General features: G+C 49.3%; 1 protein-coding gene across 2 annotated transcripts; it reads right to left on the reverse strand.

Moving 5' to 3' along the window:
* Positions 1-1646: 1646 nt before the first annotated feature.
* Positions 1647-19947, reverse strand: LOC128887601 (paired box protein Pax-6-like). Of its 2 annotated transcripts, XM_054143676.1 has the most exons (6): positions 18217-19944; positions 12096-12272; positions 5991-6131; positions 4568-4960; positions 3576-3760; positions 1647-3343 (listed from the first exon to the last, which is right to left on the reverse strand). In XM_054143676.1, exons 1-6 carry the CDS (start codon positions 18701-18703, stop codon positions 2729-2731), a joined length of 1998 nt encoding a protein of 665 aa, XP_053999651.1. In that variant the 5' UTR covers positions 18704-19944; the 3' UTR covers positions 1647-2728. The 2 variants fall into 2 exon arrangements, with proteins under 2 accessions (XP_053999651.1, XP_053999652.1); XM_054143677.1 differs by lacking the exon at positions 4568-4960 and having other exon boundaries at positions 18217-19947.
* Positions 19948-20960: the final 1013 nt, after the last annotated feature.

Below are 20960 nucleotides of genomic sequence, written 5' to 3' on the forward strand. Positions count from 1 at the left end.
GCTCGGCAGGCAATATCTCATTGAGCAAAGGAGGAGGTGACTTTAACGTCGGCCCCACGCTCTTCCCATGAGCAATCGCGGCTAAGACGGGCCCCGACGTGCCCGGTACGAGTAAGATCGTTAATCTTACCGTACCGATCGGTCTCAGATAGTAATTGTTACGTTCTCGTTTCTCGTGGCTGACTGCCTGAATGTGTTCGACGATCCCTCCTTCTGTTCGTTGCCCGAACCTTCTCCTCTCCTCACCTTTTCCTCACCGGCGCGGCGATCACCTCCTCCTCTTCTTCAAGTTTCTCCTCCAGCCACCCTGTTTCCCGCGTGTGCTCGGCTGCTCGCTCCGCTCGTCCCTTGTTCTTTCTTTTACGGTGGGAGTGCCGAACGATCCTCACCCACCACTAGTGTTAATGCCTTTCGCAAGTTTGTTCGCATTACAATAACGTCGATCCCTCTCCTCTGTCTCGTTCTCCGCGCCCCGAGTCTATGGCCCAGTGCCTTTTGTACGCTCTACCCTTCCCGTTTTCTTTTTCTTTTTCTCTTTCCTCTTTTTTCTTTTCTCTTCTATTGTGCGGCCGATTTCACCGTCCGGGATACCGATTCCTCGATTCAAATGGATCTCTTGGAGTGTATTTTGCATTCTTTACTTCGATTACACGAAACACGTGACGGAAAGAAAGATACGCGAAACGGGCAACAACTAACAGCCTTAGCGGATTCGCTACAGTTTCGTTCTACGACGTCCTTCTTCCCAACGACTCTTGGCGATAATCACCCACCGGTTCGTCCGAGATTAGCAAATTCTAAATAAACTTCCGACCCCTCGACGTTGCAACTGCCCACAGAGTTTGGCTTGCAACACCGTAAAGCGAGCGTTTGTCACGTTTGTTTCAATTACAACGCGACCGAGTCCTTTTTGGTCTCACGGTCCCGGTTCCTTGTCCAGCCTCGAATCTCCTTCTCTTCCGATCGTTCGTTCCTTCTCTGCCGTGCGCGCATCCCCGGTCCAATCGTGGTTATAAATTTGGTAGTCGCGTTAACCGCTGACGGGGACCACGATATCCGAAATGTCGGTGGATCCGGTGTTTTCGTGCTGTCCGCCAACGACCGATTCCGCCCGTGTCCCGAAAGAGTGTCGCCGAGAAACCAGTTTCACGCGCAGATTCCTTATTTGCGAGCCCAACGAAACCGTAGATTCGAGTTAATCGTCGACGAGTCTTTCGCCCGTCCTCCTGCTCGCGCGTCTCGTCTCGTCTCGTCTCGTCTCGTCTCTTCTCGCGCGTCGTTCCCGCAAAATTCAAAAGTTACAAATTGTTCCGTGTATAACTCTATTCCACAAAAAATCAGCTCGCCTCGACTTTACGTTGCAAAATTAAATTTGCCACCACCTGCCTCGATATCTTTTCATTCCTTCGTCAAACTTGTTGTTCCTATATCAAAGTCATCATAGCAACTTTCACGGTTTGCTGGTAAACTGAAATATAAAGGAAAACATACGATATGCAAGTTTAGAGAAAATTATCTTTGGATTCGAATCTCCTGGATTCATATTGGTGGCAAGGGGAGGGTGAGGGGGAGCGGGAGCGTGTGATGTCGAATCGTTTCAAAGACGTTTTGGATTGTAAAAGAGCATTATTTAAGCCGTGTGGATATTTACAAACGAATTCATTTAAATAAAAGTCGATTTAACAGAGTTTGCTTACAGAGTTTATCGTTTCGACACCTACTCCTATCTATGCTGTGCCTAGACGATACATTATCCGCGGCAATAATGATTCGGCTAGGACTAGTTCCAAATAGGCTCGGACACTGTCTCTGCGCGTTGCACGTTTAAGCGTCTTTCAGAAGTCTCGCCGACGCCGCGTAGAATTCTAAAAGCGCACCGTTCACGATCGGTAGGCGATACGTATCGAGCAAGCAATTAATTACCTATCTAAAATCGCCGATGATTCACGGCTGACGATGACGAACGTCTCAACGACCCCGGCGTATATTGCGCTTTAACGTTACACAACGATCTTCGTAGCACTTAGCGTAATCTTAATCGTAATAAATGGACCGTAATCGTAGTAAGTAGCTGTATAGGTACAGGAGGCTCTCTCGAAAATCGAGAAAGGCCCGGGTCGTTTTCCTTTTGGACACCCTAATATTGAAAAAGACTCTTCTTCGTGGAATGAGTAATATTTTTGGTACAAAGAGCAACATTTTCGCGTTTCGTCGTCGAATCTGCTAGTTGGACCAAATTCCGAGACGATCGTGGAAGCAAAGAAATTTCTCAGCTACCTTTCGCATCTTCGGGGCTCTTGCTAGCACGAAACCTGGGCAATGCGGTCGTACGATCTCACCGATGAAACTGCACAAGTACCAAGTGCGATTGGCCGGAGCTCGTCGATGCGAATAAAGAGTAAGAGATATTAAGCAAACGATAGAACGGCTCTCCCATTCGTTACCGTTCCTCGATGAGATTCTGAACCGGCAATTTAGAGTTCATGTTCAAATTTCAGGATCGAATCGAGTTCGTTGTTCCGCCCGAGCTCGGGACTCGACGGTTCACCGGCGATCTACGGAAACGGATCGAGAGTTTTTTCGGAGTACTTTGATTTTAGGCGTTCTCGATACGAGACGATGAAATCGCGACAAGGTTCGAATTCGGATCGATGGATTACCAAACGTAGCACAACACCATGCACCGATCGATCGATCGATTGTTGATCGTCGAGCGCGGAGAAGACATTCAACGATCGTGTTTGGTCAGTTCCAAGGGTTGCTGATCCGTCCAGTGATCCCGCCAGGCAACGGTTGGCGAGGAGGGAACGTCCTGGTCCGAGTCTTGAACGTCGATCTCTTCGTCGTCCTCCTCGTCATCGATGTGCTCCAAGTCATCTTTGTTCGCCGAGTCGGATGGAGCTCCTGGACCGAGGCTGGATCCGTGCCTTTGGTGGTCGTATGTCGGGCTCGAGGGCCTTGGTATGCTTGGCGAATCCTCGCCGACCAACTGACTGATCATCCTGAAGGCGCTCGGTTTTCTTTCGGGCTGTTTGGCGACCGGATCGACCCTGTCGATCCTCTCGTTCCTATCCGTCGTCTCTCTGGACGAGGAGTTGGCGACGACCGCGCGGAACGCGCTACTTTCTCCTCCCATTCCGGCGATTGAGCAGCTTGACGTACGGCTTATTTCCATACCGGATGCGGAATGCTGTGGCGGCGGCGGCGGCGGTGGCTGCTGCTGCTGCTGCTGCTGCTGCGGTGGCGGCGGCGGCGGAGGCGGTGGAGGTGGCGGTGGCGAACGCTTTAAGAGGTTCATACGCTGATGACGACGCCACTTTGCCCGTCTGTTGGAAAACCAAACCTAAGAGTCACGAGTTAGGTCGTTAGAAGGCTCGTGATCAAATTTCTAAGGCTCGGAGGGCTGCACGCCTAAGCACGGGCCTATTCTCCCGCGACGGTCGCTTTCGGCGTTTGCTTCAGAAAAAAAGAGTCGGAAGACGAGAAGCAAGGGAAACCGTGATCGAGAACGTGCCCTTGCGAAACCATCGTGCAAGCTCTCCGAGAAAGATATCTGGGATGGAATTGATCCTCACCTGTACACGAGCTTCCGAGAGAGAGGTCTTGGAGGCTAGTCGTTCGCGCGTAGACACGCAAGGATAGTGAGAACGCTCGAACTCTTTCTCGAGCTCCTCCAGCTGTTCCGGACTGAAAGTGGTGCGATTTCGTCGGAACTTGGGCTGCTCCGATCCGTCTAAACTTCCGTCGTCTCCGTCACCGTCTGCGCAGACAAATAGCCAGCTTTTTCTGTTAGCAGCCCGCGCTTCGTCGATCAGGGCCTTTCGGGGATCGAACGAGGCCGGGACCGCTTACGTTTCAAACGCGAACAACGCGTTCAAATAAAATCTTATTTCGAGTAACAAGTTCTCGTTACCGCCAATTTTCATCCCGATAATTATTATCAAAATATTATTACGAAAATCACGAATCTACATTTCGATATTCCTTAATCTTCGCAAGTGCAAGCCCTGGCTCAAACGAACTGACTGATCTGCCCGCGGTAGGGACTGCTGGTAGTCTCTAATCGTTGGGTCGGATACCAAGGAAATGCACAAGGAACGCGTGCAGCTAATCGTCCTTGATAGCGCAACGTGACGTACGATGCAGTCGAACAATTATGCTCGAAACTATTCATCATAATCGTCCAAGACAATGCGGGATTTGGATTGAACCGAACTGCGCGGTGCGACGCGTGTGTTAGACCGTGGCTGTTCGACGCGTCCCATTTCCCAGTCCAACGAATGACTCACGAGTAGCACGAAACACACAATGAATCGAGTCTATGCCAATTAGAACTATAGTAAGAGCATTGGACTGGCACGTACGATATGTCGTTTTTCCAAAGTTTCAACTTTACGACACGATTGTCGTCTACAACTCGTTACCTTTAGCATCTGTAGCATCTAATACCGCGCGCGTTTATCATTGAATTTAAACGTTTAATACGATATAAATTGTTAGGATAAGAAGTAACACTGGTCCACGGCTGATCGATTTCGAAGGTAATATTCGAGGGATCGATGATCACCTTGCAAATATCCCCGAGCGATCGCGTCAGCGTGCAGGGAGTGGTCCGCTGTGCCTGCCGCCGACGCGGAGGCGGCTGCGGCCGCGGCAGCGGCAGCTCCTGGGCTCAAGGACGGGGGCAGCAGCAGAGCGGAAGCAGCGCCTGAGATTCCGGTAGCCAACGGCGGCAACATCCAAGGATGTCCCGTCGCCCCTGGCGCCGGCCAGCCGGCGGGCAAATGGTGGCTCGTCGTCGGATGCTGATGGGCGCTGTTGAAATACGGATGCGGCCCAGCGGCGTATAATCCGTATCCGGCTGCTCTTGCGAATTCCGCAGCCGCCCGTTCCGCGGCGCGATTCCGCAGTATTCGGTTGATGCTGCTCACGGATGGCGCTGTAGCGTTGCTGCAGACGCCTGCAAAGTACAGAGGGTGCTTCTTCTGGAACGCTCTGATTTATACACTCTCTCGTAATCTTTCGTATTATCGGTGAGGGATGACAACGTATCGTCCTATAAGTGTACGTACATCGATCGAGGGATTTTAATGCTAAGCGGAAAAGAAACTTGTTCGGACCAATATTTACCAATCTCCGAACAACCATTATCTACTACGTTTCGAAAATAAACGAGTCAAAATTACCGCCTCGTCGAGTCGCGATATTACATCGTTGACAAAATGTTTTATTCGATTCGCGTTTCTCGCGTCGACCTTTACGGAATGTTTTCAGAATGTTGTCCTTTTGAAATCGTAGACGATACGCCCCGCATCCGGTGCTTTCTACGTTCCCGAATACTCTTAATTTTCATGTAAATCACGCGCGGATGACGTTCAAACACGCTTTTAACGAGAGAGTTCCTGTAACGTAGGAAGAACTTGAATGCGAATTTGGATAATTATTGTAATAAGCGAAGGTAAGAGAAGACCGTTGATCGTACGAAAGTAGGTATGCGATGCGAGCCCGGACGCGTCGATTCTCGCTTTGAAAAGAATAAAGTGTGTCGTTGAACAAGGCCATGGTAGAGTTTCTTGATTCTACGGTACAATTGTACGTTGTACGCAGACACATGCGACTATTATTACGGAACGATTTGCACTGATGAAAGAAACACACAACTTGTAACATAATCGAATGAGAAGTTTGCTCGCTGGTTTGCGGCAATTACACGTTTACCGAACCTGCAACGAACCTGTTGACATCCTTGCCAATTTATACAGAACAGCCACACATTTTCCGTTATTTCGTCTGTAATCTATCGTTCGAAGTCACTTTCCTACGTGCGCAAAAAACAAAACGCACGACAAGCTATTTCGGTTCGCGTCGTCTCCTAATAATCGCTTCCCAATTTTTAAGTACTCCGCGCCGGGCCTCGTCTTGGACACGCGTATTCATTAACGGGGGACTTATCAATTCTAAAGCGAGAATACTGGAAAGATCGTGCTTACCTTCGGAGATGAGTCTCTCTCGAATCTCCCACGCGAAGATGGTCGGGTTTTCTCTCTTGTATTGCTCGATCTTGGCGACTACGGCCGGCGTCGCGACTTTTGGCTTACTGCCACCGATTAAACCTGGCGGACGTAGCGTACCTGAAACACATTAGACCGAGTTTCAAGGACCGAGTTGTACGGGCAATACTCTTGGTACGCGATAAAATTGCTCGTAAACTCCGATACCAGACCGCGTTTACGCGTCTCGTGTCGTATTCAACGCCGCGCCGTCCAACCGAATCCTCCATGGTTTCGGATAATCACGCGACTATCGCGATTCGACAAACGCGTTCGATGATTAGCGCCGCAAACGACCAGCATTATGTTAGAACGATATTTGAATACGAAATTTAATTTGTACCATCATTGGCAATTTATAATTACGTTTTATTAATTCTACGGGTTATTTAATTCCAATAATTACTGGTTTCATAAATAACAAGTTACCTCGGACGAGCCATTATTCGTGTGGCTAATAGGCTACCCACATTCGAGCAAAAAGTGCCGAGTTTCGCATCGACAAAATGGAGATGCAAAGCGATACTAGCTCATCCTTGGTTGAAATCTCGAGGAGTATACATGCTCGACATCGGATACTAATCCTATCGTGTCTGGGCGGGCCCATGGCGCAGTCATTAGAAGCTTAGCGCGTGAAACGATACCGGCATGCGATAGCCTGCGATAATCAGAGATATTTAATACGAGCCGATCGCGGAATAGACGCTCGTGTAACGTTTCCGATACTTGTTCAGGCTGCCATGCTGCTTCGTTATATTTCTCGCCTCTCTCGGCACGAGAGTACCGTCTCGAGCTCCTCCGGATTAGCTAATCGTCTCTGGAACTGACCATTGAAAATCGTACCGTCGCGCGAATTAAACGATCACCTTCTCTCTCTCTTTTCCAATTGCCATCTACGGCAATCGTGTACGCGTCGATTGAAATTGTAAATCGTTACTAAATCGCCAAACAGACTGGATCGATCGTTCGCTGTTGACCGACTCTTTTCTCGTTTTTCTATTCCATTTGAGATGTAATTTTTCGACCCTAGTCAAAGATCCGCGTACGACGATCGCAACGCGTTACTTCATATTACAGCTAGCCACAGGCAGGCTTCGCTTAGACGCTTCTTCCGCGGCGGACTCGCGTTGGTTATCATTGATTTTACTACTTCACCCTTCGTTCTAGGTCCCACGGGTTGCGATTCCCCGGGGAGAGTCGACGCTCGAACCGTACAGGTCTGACTGCATAATTCAAGCTGAAGGCGCAACGAGACTCGAGTAATTGTAGAACGTGTCGCGGTATCATTATCGATGATGGCGACGCGAAAAACTGACGGGTCATGCGTCAGAGATGCACAGGTGTTACGTGAATGCATAAATACGAAGACCAACAAACGGCGAGGTAATGCGGTGATTGATGGTAGAACAATCGAATCTTTCGATGAAAATAGGTCTTCGAAGTCGCAAAGACGATTACACCGTGCCGCAAACGTTTCCCGATAAATCCGATGATTCGACGTTCGACATTTTTCTTAACGAGCCGATCCAACGTTTCAACTCGTTCGAACCTTCTTCCGCGAGGGGTTCACTTTGATCGTGGATAGGAACGCCGGAGATAGTTGCGCGTTGCGTGGTTTGAAAGGTCGCCGATATCTTCGTGAACTCGAAACGTCCACAGGAGAGTCCTCGAAACGGACGGCGTTGGCAAGGTAATGGAAACCAGAGGCGCAGGCAGACTTGAGCAATTATCGGTCGTTACGTACCATTATTAATAACAATAATGATGGCTTAAGCCGGCAGGATATCGCGTGCGCTCCCACGGGTGAAGTGCGTGCCGGGTATAAACGATGTACCCACCTAATAGGTATCCATGCCTCGAGCAAATTCCTTACTTCGACCTGGTCTCTCTCTCTCTTTTTTTTTCTCTGTTCCTCACCGTCTCCGTCTCTCTCTGTTTTCCATTCTCTGTGCTTTACACTTTGTCCCGCGTGCAAGTGTGCACGATGCTCGTGTACGAAACGTTTTCGAGACAGGCCCATTTAATGAAAGAAACCGCACGAAGCCACGATTCCTATACCTACTGGCTGCGTACTTACTTACTCCAGCGAAATGGACGCATACGCGGACCAATGGACGTCGAATATCGAGGTCGCGACGTCAGTCGCACGTACCGCAACGAGAAAGAAAAATCGATTGCGAATTAAGAGGATGGATCACGATCAGCGTAAACATTTTCGCAACTTTCTCGAGAGAAAAAGAGACGTTCGCCATTACGAAAGTGTAAAATAGACGTAAGTGTGAAATAGACGTAATCGTGGAGGAACAGGCCACCGTTCGGGTAACCATACGGTCGTTGACGAACAAAACCATACCTCGGTTCACTCCGTGCTCTCAAGGGTTTTCGTTCCATCGTCGACGATCGCAACGATCGATCTTGTTGTTCGCGCATAAGAGGACCGATAGCGAACGCTCGAATTAATTAGACGATGAAATTAGACGATGTCGGTCGTTCCGCGTTACATCCTTCTTGCCGGTTCAACGAAATTTATCGTGCGCTGATAGAGCTGCTCGTTAAACACTCCGTTGTTCTAAGCACCCGGTGTGTATTCGAGCGGCGAGATCTTTCTCGACGAATTTGTCCGTCGTACACGCCGACTTCGAGGCGGAAGACGAATACACGGTCGTTCGATGGAGAGTCAATAAAACGCTTACAAATATCCCAACTACATCGTTTCGTTCGATCCTTCCTACGACTCTTCTGAACTAACCGTCATCGATACTGTCCTCTCCAATTAGATTATACGACCATATCGCAGCATCTGTTTCTTTTCTTGTAACCTACGTCATCTTATCGTATCTATCTTTTACTGTAACTAGCACGCAGCAATCGCCTATCGACTGAAAGTTCTACAGTCATCGATTCTCTTTTCAAATTTCTTTTCAATTTTAAAAGAATATTTGTGTGCCACCGTTTCTATTAAGGATAAACGATAAATAATAGCGAAATGGCGACGCTGCTGGCGAGACAGATGGTATCGGTCGCGTGCTCTCTCATTCTCGAGATGGGAGCGTGTCCCCGTCGATCGGGGTAAATAGATTCCGGTGCGGCCGAGAGGAATCGTTTCTCTCGCGGCCAGGGACCACGGATGGAGTCAACGGATTAATTATTTGCCGCTGTTAAGTAATTGGCCAGTTGATTATGGTACATTATATTCACCTCGGGACGCCTAAGGAGTCCGTATCCGGTGGAGATGAAGACATTACCGGAGAGCCGAGAGAGCAGCCCGAACGGTATTTTTACGAGCGGCTCGTAAAGTTAACGAGGACCGAGGCAACCCAGCAGCCACCCGAGAAAGAGAGAAACCGGCGCGGCGTTCCACCGATGCTCGGTGGCTCGCCTCCATTTTTTATTGCTTTGGCCGGCCACGTTCTGCGTTCTTCTTCTTCCTCCTCGTGGAGCGAGCTCCCGTCCGCACGGACGCCACCGCCGACCAGACCATATTTTCCCGTGAATCGTTTCACACCTGCCCGCCGAACTCGACTCGCCTATCCACTCTCATCCGTGATAAAACGTCCCTCGGCGATGACGACGATCGACGATTCCTGCTTTTGCTGGAATTCAGAGCACCGTGCGCGCCGAGTCCAACAGCTTTTGCTTAACTGGCTCTGCTTCTTCGCACCAGAACTTCCAGAACAAACTCGTTTGCGAAAAGCAGCGAAACGTAGTATCCAGTTCTTTTTGCCTCGTTAAATTGACGAATCGATCAACGAATTGACGAATTGAGACGAAATTCGAAGCTTTCGGTAATTTTCATCTCGTAGAAATTTGCCGAGCAAAGAGTTTCCATTAAATTTAATGTTCACGATGCCGCGTATAGGCTGCGAAGGATTCGATTATGACAGGTAGACGACAAACGAATCGAGGACGATAGAGAAATCGAGTTCCATCGATGCTGACGATCTTACATAAACCGTTGGTATATGTATATCGTCAGCAATGGGGATTATTTTTAAGGCACCTAAATAGATATTGTCGTGTAAATAGATTATTTGCATTTTATTTGTATCGTTCTGGAACTCGAAGCACGGAATAGCAGGATTGCTGCGAACAGGAAAGTCGAGACTAGGTTCTAACGTTGAGCTTGATCGATGAACCGCAGACTCCCGAGTGTCTGGAAGCTATTGACATCGCTAATGCTTGAAAAGAAAATAGATTTTTAGCCTCGATAGAAACTCGTTGGCCGACCGATGGCTGGGAATTGTGTCGACGGAATCGAGAATACCGATCATGAAATTTCAACATCTTTGTTCGTTTAACGATTTTCCCAATTTTTTGTTTACGCGGTCGTTGTCGGTCAGTTTCTCGTAGAAATGTTTGTAATTCCCAGCAAAAATTCCTGGGGAAAGTACTTGGCCCAAGTAACAGGGAACACGAAAGAAACGCCAAGGATCGAGGAAATTATTGACGAATTATTCGAGAACGCGCGAACCGACCAAGTTCATGTTTTACGGGCAAAAGAAACGGCTGTTACGAGAGTTAATCCCCACCGGCTAACGAGCTCGAAAGGCCGCCGTTTTTTCTTAACGCTCGTTGCAGCATAAATCGTCAGCGGGTTCTCGTTCGAGTAACGAGAATAATGCGCTCGAGATTTCAGAGAACGCGCAACTTTCGTTCTTTTGTTGGCGTTTAGAAGAGACTGCGAACGAATCGGTTGCTTCCGTGTTGCGGAGCATTAGACGCGATTAGAGCGGTATCCTTGGATCATCCGGATAGTCTAACGAAGGGACGGATACGCTATTACGAGCGAGTAATTGCTCCACGTCCAGGAAAATAATAGCGATCGATAGCCGCGAGCCTCGAATCGTTCTACGGATTATTTGCTTTTCCAATTTGAACTTCTTCTTCTCCTTTTGCAACGAACGTAGCACGAGCGGCTGGCGTAACTGATTTCGCGCACGTTGCTCGGCACGACGGTTTCGCTCGGCTAAACGATCGCTATTCGAATACACGGAGATGTTCCGCGTCTATCATCACCCAAAGGCAGACTTAACCTTTCTCGGATTTTATCAGGAAATCGACCGTCGTGCGTCGTTTGATTTGCAAAGATTTCGACGGGGGGATCGCTATCGCTCAAAGATTGCCAACGCTTTACGAGAATAGTAGACGGATAATGGCACCGTATAGAAATTGATTGGCATCGGATATACTTAACGAGTGCGCAACAAACTGCAGAGAACTCGTACAAGAATTTCACCTAAACAATTTTAAGCATCTTTTCTTAAATAGCTTGTACGCGATACAGAAACACCCTTAATCATCCACGGAGCGACCATTTTCTCGTACGTTTTCTTTATCTATCTTTGGATTAATTTATCGGCTCGTCTTTGGTACAGTTCGGTTTATTCGTCTTCGAGAACTAGTTCAGTGTCGATTTCAATGCGTCGCGTCGTTTAAGTTCTTGTTTCGCAAAAAGTCGTTTTAGCTTCGGAATAGGTAAACGCTGTCGTAAACTTTACTGATGAACGCAGCAGCCAGTGTAGAGTGCAGTTCGTTATAAACTTCGAAACGAAGGCAATATAGATTGCCTAAAAGAAAAAACTCGTCGACTCTAAAACGAATGCACTGATGTCATCGTCAATCAGCTTACAATTACAATCACACTTTACGAACGAGAAGCAGAAGAAGAAAACTTGGTCTTTCTTCTACTTTCAACGACTTCTTGCAACAAAATAAGGATTTTTTAGTCAATTATCTACCGTCCCGTTTAACCTATAGCATCAACGTTCATTGGTCGTCCAAATGCAAACAATCGATCAATATTTGTTAATGTGGCAGTTAGCGCGTAGGCGAAAAACTCGCACAGCAAAGTACGCAATGATTTATGCCACGATCTGATATTTAATTTATTAAACGACTGCCTACGACTGCATGCTAATTTTCTCTATTGACGCCAAACTGAAACCGACATCAATTTCCTAACCATCGTTAGCTCTATTATCGGTTAATTAAACTACAGTTCTAGGTTGAATAATTTCCAAAAAACACTAGATATCGACAACTTACCCAAAAGTTTCGTGACGACAGCACCTTGTTGATTCAACGACAACACATGGTTGGCCAGATCGTTGTAGTGTCTGAGAGCACCTAATCCATGCGACAGCTCCAACAATCGTTGTCGACTGGCTCCGCCGCCATTACCGCTAGCAAATGGCCCCGCGGTACAGTTTTGCAAGCTCACGCCTAGAAGTGACATAACGCGATTAAATATTAGGTAACGATACCTTAAATAGTATCTAGTAGCGCGTTCTCCTCTTTGGTTTCTCTGAAGCCGCGCATCGAACGAATAGCCAAACCAACCGAAGACACGTGTACTCGTACACGAATCTCGCGCCTGTCAACGTACAAGTTGACATATCTTTGTTATCTATATTACGTTAATAATCGTATGTTTTTCACTTGAATACGTAGACCGTAAGATGAAAAGCGTTTCACGATTAACAAAGATTAGGAAACGCTTAATAGGCTGTTCGTCGGTTGATTGAGCGTTTCTGAATCGAGGGAACGGTTCGTTTCGTCGACAATGCGCGCATAATGAGCGTGTCAAAAGCGATCGCGTGGAAGTGTCGGCATAATCGAGCGAATTAATTTAAATTACTCGATCCGGCGGCGATGGCGCGCAATTTGGTCTCGATGCGATCTTTCGGCGAAGAGGATATCGAGCTTGCGAACCGTCGCATCTGTCTGTTGAAATCGCGGCGATTAATCACGCAGAGGTGCGAAGGCCCTTTGGTAATTCCTCGAAGGACACCTCGGGAGCGGTTCGCGACTTCCTCGTGATTTTATAGGCGGCTAATCTCGACGACGTTTCGTTTCGTGCCACTCGGCCGGAAGAGAAAGAGAGAAAGAGAGAAAAAGAGAGAGAGAGAGAGAGAGAGAGAGAGAGAGAAAGAAAGAGAGAGAGGAAGAGAGAGAGAGAGAGGCGACGATTTACGATCGAACAGGCCACGGTATTGAGAGCGATACATTTTTCGGTCAGCGCGAGCCTTACTTCGAGCCTCGGGCGCCGATCGTATCTTTCCTCGAAGGGGTGTGGTGGCGGGGTGCGAACACGAGAGGAGGCGATCGAAAAGGGTGTCGCGATGGACGGCTAGCGTTTACGAAAACCAGATCAGTCTTTTTTCCTCGACGATCGGTTGCCGACTTTCCACGGTGCCGCGCGGCGCGGGCGGCGCCATCGTGAATCAGAGATGGGCAATGAACAGAAACGCTACTCGAGCAGATCGCATAGTGAACTGTGCGATCGATTAGCGTAGGAAATCTGATCGATCGATACGATAATTTACAATCGCGTAGATGAAATGCGTGTCGTAGACTATCCTTTTATGGTCAAGTGTACGCACGCGGAGGCGTTGCGAAGTAGGATCGTAGTCGCGAGTAGATATATTGTTTCATCGGAAAAACGAGAACATGTACGACGCAGTGAAAAAGCTTTTCGTCGGAATCAGTTTCAAAAGTAACAGCGATAAAATAACATTTCGGTACAAAGAAAGCAAGAGCTTGCCAGGGTACAAATATGTATAAACGATTCGGAGGAGATCGACGGGGTTTTGAAATTGTTTAAAAAGCATTTAACGAAACCGAGATATTCGTTTGTTGCCATGGGTGATATGTTCGCGATGTTTTCAAAGATAGATACAGCGTCGTTACAAGAAATGCCAGGATCGGAGACACTGTTAATAATCAGCCGATACACGGGGCCGCGGATTCACCGGTTCTCGAATTAATTTCCAGGGGGAATCATGGTCGATAGAATAATCGTAATTAGCGTCCAGCTCGCGGACAGTCGGTGATTTTATGGGCGGATAATCTTAACGACGTTTCGTACGATCCGCGAGGACGATAATTTACGATCCGAACGACGGTGTCGAAGAGTAGCGTTCGCGCGTCCACGAGCCGATGGAGAGCGTGATCTTACGCGTCTCTCGTCGACAACGATCAGCCGTCGTTTCGAAGGGAATCGTGAACGGGAAATTAAATTCCGAAGGTAGATAGAAACGGCCGGTCTCTGGCTCGTTTGTAACGCGATGTTTCGACTGGTTACGAGTGGGCCTGACCGCGTACGCGTCCGCTCGTTTACATAGGGGCCCGTTCAATTAATTAGTCTTTTATGGTCTGGCCGAATTGCCGATCACCGTCCGGGATGGATTTTACGCGAATACTCTTCACTCGTTATCCGGCTAACAGTAATTTCTTCTCCTCGATACATGACGCTGATATTCGACAAAGTAACTATTAGGTGTAGGCAACAGTTTGGGGATTTTAGTTTTATCCGTTTGAAAAGTAGTCGGAAATTGGCATAGTCTTTCCCATTGCGTTACATTAATATGCATATATCGAAAACTCGATTAATATACATACCATTGTACGACTCGCCATCGTTACAAGAATACCACGTTTGCAGAACGAACGATAAGAGGAATCGGTGCAAGAGGAGGAAGAATAAGAATGTCGAGAGAAGATTTTACGTCCTCCGCGAGTATATTATCGTTGGCAAGTGACGGAATTAATACTGTAATTACTTTGCGTCGTGTACGTTCTCGCGCCGAGTGTTGTTCGTGTCATTGCTATCGTAGTTTTCCAGAAGTCGTCTGAAATTGAATTATTGAAGGTTTAGGAAGGTGTGCACGTTTGGCGCGACTAACGTATTAAAAAAAAAAGAAAAGAAAACGATGTCGAGCGGTCGAGCAAGCACTTTGTACAGTCGAGAGGCATCCGTTCGAATCGTACTCGCGAGACCGGCGAAACCTACGCGTTCTGGTTGCCCTGAAAGGCGCATCGGCGCGCATTCCGCGCTCGTTTCGTGTCAAAGCTATCGGAGGTGTCGTGAAAACGAAAGTAGCCGATGCACAGAAAGAAATGCGTCGTGTCGTTGCATCGACGTCGAGACCTAGAACCGGTTCTGAACGAGTTTCTGACACTGGAGTCCTCTGTATTCTTTTACGTATACACGAAATCGCTCCGTAGAAAAGACTGATCATTGCCACCAGACGATAGATAATCGATATAAAAGAACTGGAAGCGCGAATACTTCTCGAGATCCGTGGAACGCGAACGATGAATGAAAATCGTTCGAGCCTTCGAACGACGAGGCAAGATTTGTCGGGACGATAAACGACCGCGGCGGATACCTGGCCGACGCGTGATCGAGAGATTCCTACGGGACGATTCCGATCAATTTCACACTGAATTACACGCGAATTCGTTTCGAGCCGCGACCTCGGCTTCGCTCGCTCCGAAAATCCACGAGAACGCAGAAATCGGACGCCGCGCCGGCGAACAGGGTACCTGTCTCGAAACGCGTAGGGTGTGGCTATAAATTCAGCCGACGACCAACGAGATACTTGGGTTATCCTCGTGTAACGCAGCATAAATCATGGGCCTGGAGACGAATGGACACGGACTCCAATTAGTCGTGCATACTTCCATCAAATATTGTCCTCGTTTAATTAGTTGTATTAGCAGGGAACGAGGACGGGTAATTTTTGATTCATGGTCAGATTCCGTATTTACAGCTCTGAGAATGAAATGTTCCTACAGATTTATATCCGAGGATCTCGATCTCGAAGATTTCTCAATCGATACGCTACCGCAGAGGACCTCCGACAGACTGAAATTATTTCAACCGATTTACACGCTCTGGTACGTCTATGCATCAACTTTAGCTCCCATCGAAACGTTACCAGCAGCCAGAAGTTTCGAATTAGCGTCCGACGGTGAACAACCGAGTGCTCGTTACCCAACGACAGAGGATACAGATTCGAAGAGACAGCGAAAAGGTGGAAATAAAGCGACCCTCGGCCCGAACAGATGAAGATACCTGCCAACTACCGGACCACGATACCTGCCTTGGAATACCTGCCGGGCATGGTAGTAAAATCTGCTGGATAAAGGTGGCGAGTATCGAGCCGATCTATAAACGATGTCGCTTCCTATCTTACTTACGCAAACAACGTACCCCGTTCACGGTGTTGCGAATTTCGAGAAAGGAACGAACGCGGTCGAGAAGGTTTGCGACGAGGAAGGTGTCGATGCTGGTTTCCGATACTTTGCAAGGGACGCGACAAGAAGTCGAACGACTAATGGACTTTGATAACGAAGCGGTCGACCCGGAGTCGCGTTTCACGGTGGAAAGGGTCGCGCAGAAATCGACTTTATTCGTCGGGACGATTCATCGTTGGTTCAGTCGAGGGGATTCATCGAGGGGTAGTCGAATCTAAAAATGGTTTTTAACCATTTCGATAAACCGATCGTCAGCGTATACAAAAATTGATAAACGTTTCGATACCTCGGTTGCACCGAAATGGTAAACTTGAACGTTGCTCGTGCAATGGCCCGAGCGATTCGTACGCGAATATCCGTAACCGCGGTCCGTATCGGGCGGAGAAGTCGTCCGCACCGAACAGTATGGACGGGTATCGAAAGGTTCAACGAGAGTAGCAGCTCATCGCGAAAAGACGTACTGTTGGTAACGCATTGAAACCGGTTCTGAACGAGTATGGCTGGTAGCTCTCCGTCGTTTCGTTCGGCAAGTGTAAACCACGGAAAGCATCTTTGAATATACCAGTAGTTAGATGCCTCGCTCGCATTCAGTTTCGATGGGCATTCTTCGGGCGTTGATTGCACCCCGCAAATGCCTTATCAGCGGATTCTCTCGGTGTCTCTGGAAGAATCGACGGTCCGTTTAGAGGCCCGTTTGGTCTCAGAGTCGCGTTCAGCTGGATCATCGCGCGAACGACTCCGTAGACGTTTTCGCGGACATCTTACGACGAGAGATCGACTTTCCGACTCGACTCTGGCTCTGGACCGTTCAATTAACGTTCGGCCGAACGAAAAAATGCCGATCGTTCGACGATAAAACGCTACGAACGCGTCGAGTCAACGAAAATCCTATTCGCTGCTCGTTCGAGACACGCAATTCTGCGCGTTCCGCGTCGTAAAAATATCGACACCCTCTCCTCGCGACCAATTTTCATCTCTCCTACATTTTCTTTTGCTCTAGGTTTTCATTCTTTATCAATTCTTCGAATTCGCAAAAAAGTGAAATTTTGCGAAAAGACCCGTCGACGGTTTCGCGTCATTTTCAGCGACTTTGACTCGCATTCCTCTCGTGAAAATCGGCGCTTCGTCGCAAACAATTTCAATCGACGCGTTCAGATACGAAATTACCAGCGATTTTTTGCGCGTTAACAACTCAAAGGGCTCCGAAAGGAGATATCATCGCGAAGAGGGGAAGATCGTATCATCCCTTGAGAATCGACCTACCTACCGAACCAGCAGACGGTCTCGACGCACACCTGGAGAACCATGAAACGTCGTTGTTACGCTCGTTTAATTCGATTTAAAATGCTTCTCTTTTTTCCTGACTTAAATACTATGTACAAGCGAGAAGACACGCGACGAAGACACGGTCTCGCTGATTCCCGATTCTAACGTAAATCAACGAGCGACAGGCGTTTGCGTTTGTTCGTTTAAATTTAATCGTAGCAATTTTATTCGCGGATAAGAATTGTTCGCGCAAACAATGCCGACGCGTCGCCGCGCCTCACTGTTCGGGTTCGATGGAAATTTTCAGATTCTTTGGGAGAAGTTTCATCGATTACTCCCGGTGTCGATTATCGGCAACGGTGTGTACAAGTGTTCAGCGAACGTTCGTTAAATAAATAAATTAATAAAAGTGGAACTCTTTGGTAACTTTATTCCACGGTGCTGGTAAACGTAAAGTACTCAAATAATTAATATCGATAACGAGTAGGAGCATTGTTAATTTCTTATAGAAATAGTAACGATAAGCGTTTTAGTACCTAGCAAATGGCTAACGATACGAATCGCGATGTTAATTGGCTCGTCTTTGTCTCTCCGCGTGCGTGTTATAGCTGGCGGAGTCGTCCGCAATCAACCGCGGTCTTCGTTAAAAGTACTTTGTTCGGAGGCAGCTACAACGACATCGACACTCTAGATGTTTATCTCGTGTCGTGTATTCTCGACGGTTTATCCGTCGAATGGGAAACGCGAAATTGACGCGACAATGTACATGTTCGCGTCGAGATTCGCGGGCTTCGAAGAAAAGAAAAGAAAAGAAAAGAAAAGAAAAGAAAAGAAGGAATGTCGAGGCGAGAAAACTGACCGTCGATCAAAGACACCGGCGGCACGGTCATCTGTTGATGGTGGTGCGCAGCTGGATGTTGATGAGGATGTGGCGGATGAACTCGAAGCAGATGCGACCTCGTCTGCGAGAAGGTCGGCGAGGGTGGTTCCCAAGGCCGCGCGACGCCGGTGCTAACGGGTGCATCGTCGTCGTGACAGCAAAACTTGTCGGCAGCCGCGGTGGATCCGCCGCTGCAATTCACCGCCTGGTGAACTTCGTTGTTGTTATTATTTGCAACGTCTCCGTTATTATTGTTGTTGTTGTTGTTGTTATTGTTGTTGGCGGTGGCGTTACTGGCGGCGGTGAGACGCGTAGTAGTCGCGCCTGTCGCGGGGCTACCACTACCACTAGCACTGCCACTGACACTACCACTGCCAATGCCGTCGACCTGCACCATTTCGCTGTCGATCGCAGCCGCCGACTTGGCAGTACCAGGAGGGGTCGCGACGCCGCCACCGATCATCATCACCAGACGATCACCTCCACCCCCTCCACACCGGGCACCAGCTCCTCCTCCTCCTCGCCGTCCCCCTCTGCTTCCACTTCTGCAGCTACGCCGTCCCTAAGCTCGAGCCGTTCCTCTTCCTGCTTTTGCATCCGACGGTTATTTCCACAGCTTTCGGCTCGTCCCGATGTCCCTCAGTGTCCCGACGTTGACGCCGACGCCTACGCCTCGGTTCTTCGCGCACCCTTGTTGACTCGCGACTGGATTCGGTGGGTGGGTCTTGTTTCGCGATTCTTCGCAACGGATGGAGTCGTGTCGGTCTTTGCACAAGAAAATATTCCGCGGAAAGTTCGAACCGAGAGGATCGTATCGGTTTCGGTTTTGACGTTTCGCGATGCCAGCGAGTCGGCTCGATCCGCGTGCACTCGCACTCACACCCACACAGAGTCACAAGTAAGTTGAGCCAGTTGGTGAGTCGCGGTGGCGCAGGAGCCAATCGACGCCACGGTTCGTCGTGGCTTCCTGCGTCCGATTAGCGAAACAGAATGACATTCTGTCCGACGGGCCGACGGCGGTCGCGATTCATCGTGGCGCGAGCTTTCGCGTCGGCTGTCGGTCCCGGCTACGTGGACGAGAGCGTGGTCGATGCGACGAGGTGACGGCGAGGAGTGCTCGCGAGCGCAGGCGCTTCGTCGAAGCTCGTGACTACCTATGGACGTGTGTGCCCTTCTCTTCGTTCCTCCCTCCTCTTGGTCTCTTTCGCTCCGATGTTCCTGGCTCGTTTCACGGCTCCGAGTCGATCTCTGTTTCTCCTTGCGGCCAAGTCCGATCTCTCGACTCCTTTCTCCAATAGCGGCCCGACGAGAAACGCGCTCACCACGGGATAACCTGCTCGCGCTCCGCCGGATTCGAGCAGATTGCCTTCCCGTGCGGGCTTTCGAAGCGCGCCAACGACTAGCCTTACCCCCACTTGCGTGCCCTCGCGGGAACAACGGCTGCTCGCCCGAGGCGAGGATCCAGATTTAAGGTAACGCGAGTTTCTTCGGTCCTTCCGTTTCCGAGCGAGTCGAGAGTCCTCCTCTGCATCGACCGTTCTTCCGTCGATCGATGCTCGATTCCTTTTGAGTCGATACGCGGTTCGAGACACCCTCGGCCCTTGCCGAGTCCGAGGTTCACTCGTCGGTCATCCACCGTGTATTTGCTTTCACTTTACCTTTCTCGAGGCGTCCGAATCTTCTCGCGGTCCAAAAGTCCTCCACCGCGACACCGATCAGCTGGTCGACCGAACCCCGTCGATGGCAGATGAAACGCGCGCAAAAGGGGGCCGCGTTAGTCGATGGTGAACAGAAGGAGCTGCGGAACGTTTGTATGGGCTAACCTGCTCGCGGTCCGCCGGATTCGAGCAGATTGCCTTCCGTTCGATGGCTCGAAGCGCACCCAGACTAGCTTTACCCCCACCCTCCCTACTACTCGAGGTGAGATCAAGATTTAAGGCGCCGCGGTGCGGCGTGGCTAGGCGCAGCGGCGCTGACGAAGACGAACAGGAGGACGCGGACGTCGTGGACGAGGAAGAGGACGAGAAATACGAGCAGCGAGCAATGGCAAGAGCTAGCTCGAAGACGCAGGGTCCGTTCGCGTCGATTACGATCGCACCATGGATCGTAGAAGGAGGAAGAGGAGGCGACGACCGACGTAGGAGAGGTGGACGGACGAAGCGGTTTATTCGAAGCGAGTAAAGGTGAGCAAGGGGGAAGTTGGAAGTCGCGAGGATGCATGGAACGAGCTGGCTAAAGCCAGCCAAGTGCGCACTCCGTGCCGCGCATCTGAGCTTACCCGACGCCCACCGACCATTACCGGCTCGATCGACCAATTGGGCGAACCGGTGGACGCCCACCGATCTGTCCAACCTCGCGCTCGTCGTCGCCCACGCCGCCGCGCCGCGCCGCGCCGCGCCGCGCCGAGTAACCAACGCGCCCTTCCGCCTTCCACTCGCTCCTCCGGTCTTTGTCGTTTCCACGGACAGGATCGATTAATTCCCAAATCGGATGTCGATGTCGGATGCCGGCTACGCTCCGGAATTGCCGATTCCAACGATTAGCCTGCCTCTGGATTTCCAGTACTCCTTTTTCCTATCGTTCCAAGACCTTCCAAGAATACGCCCGACTCGAACTATCTCATCAGCATTCTAGTCCGTTTCGACTGTTTTCGTGGCTCGATGTTATCGGGAGAGATGGACAGAGGATAATCCTCGATATATTTCCAAAAAATGCTACACTTG

This window comes from Hylaeus anthracinus, unplaced genomic scaffold, assembly GCF_026225885.1.
Source record: "Hylaeus anthracinus isolate JK02 unplaced genomic scaffold, UHH_iyHylAnth1.0_haploid 11989, whole genome shotgun sequence".
Taxonomy (NCBI): Eukaryota; Metazoa; Arthropoda; class Insecta; order Hymenoptera; family Colletidae; genus Hylaeus; species Hylaeus anthracinus.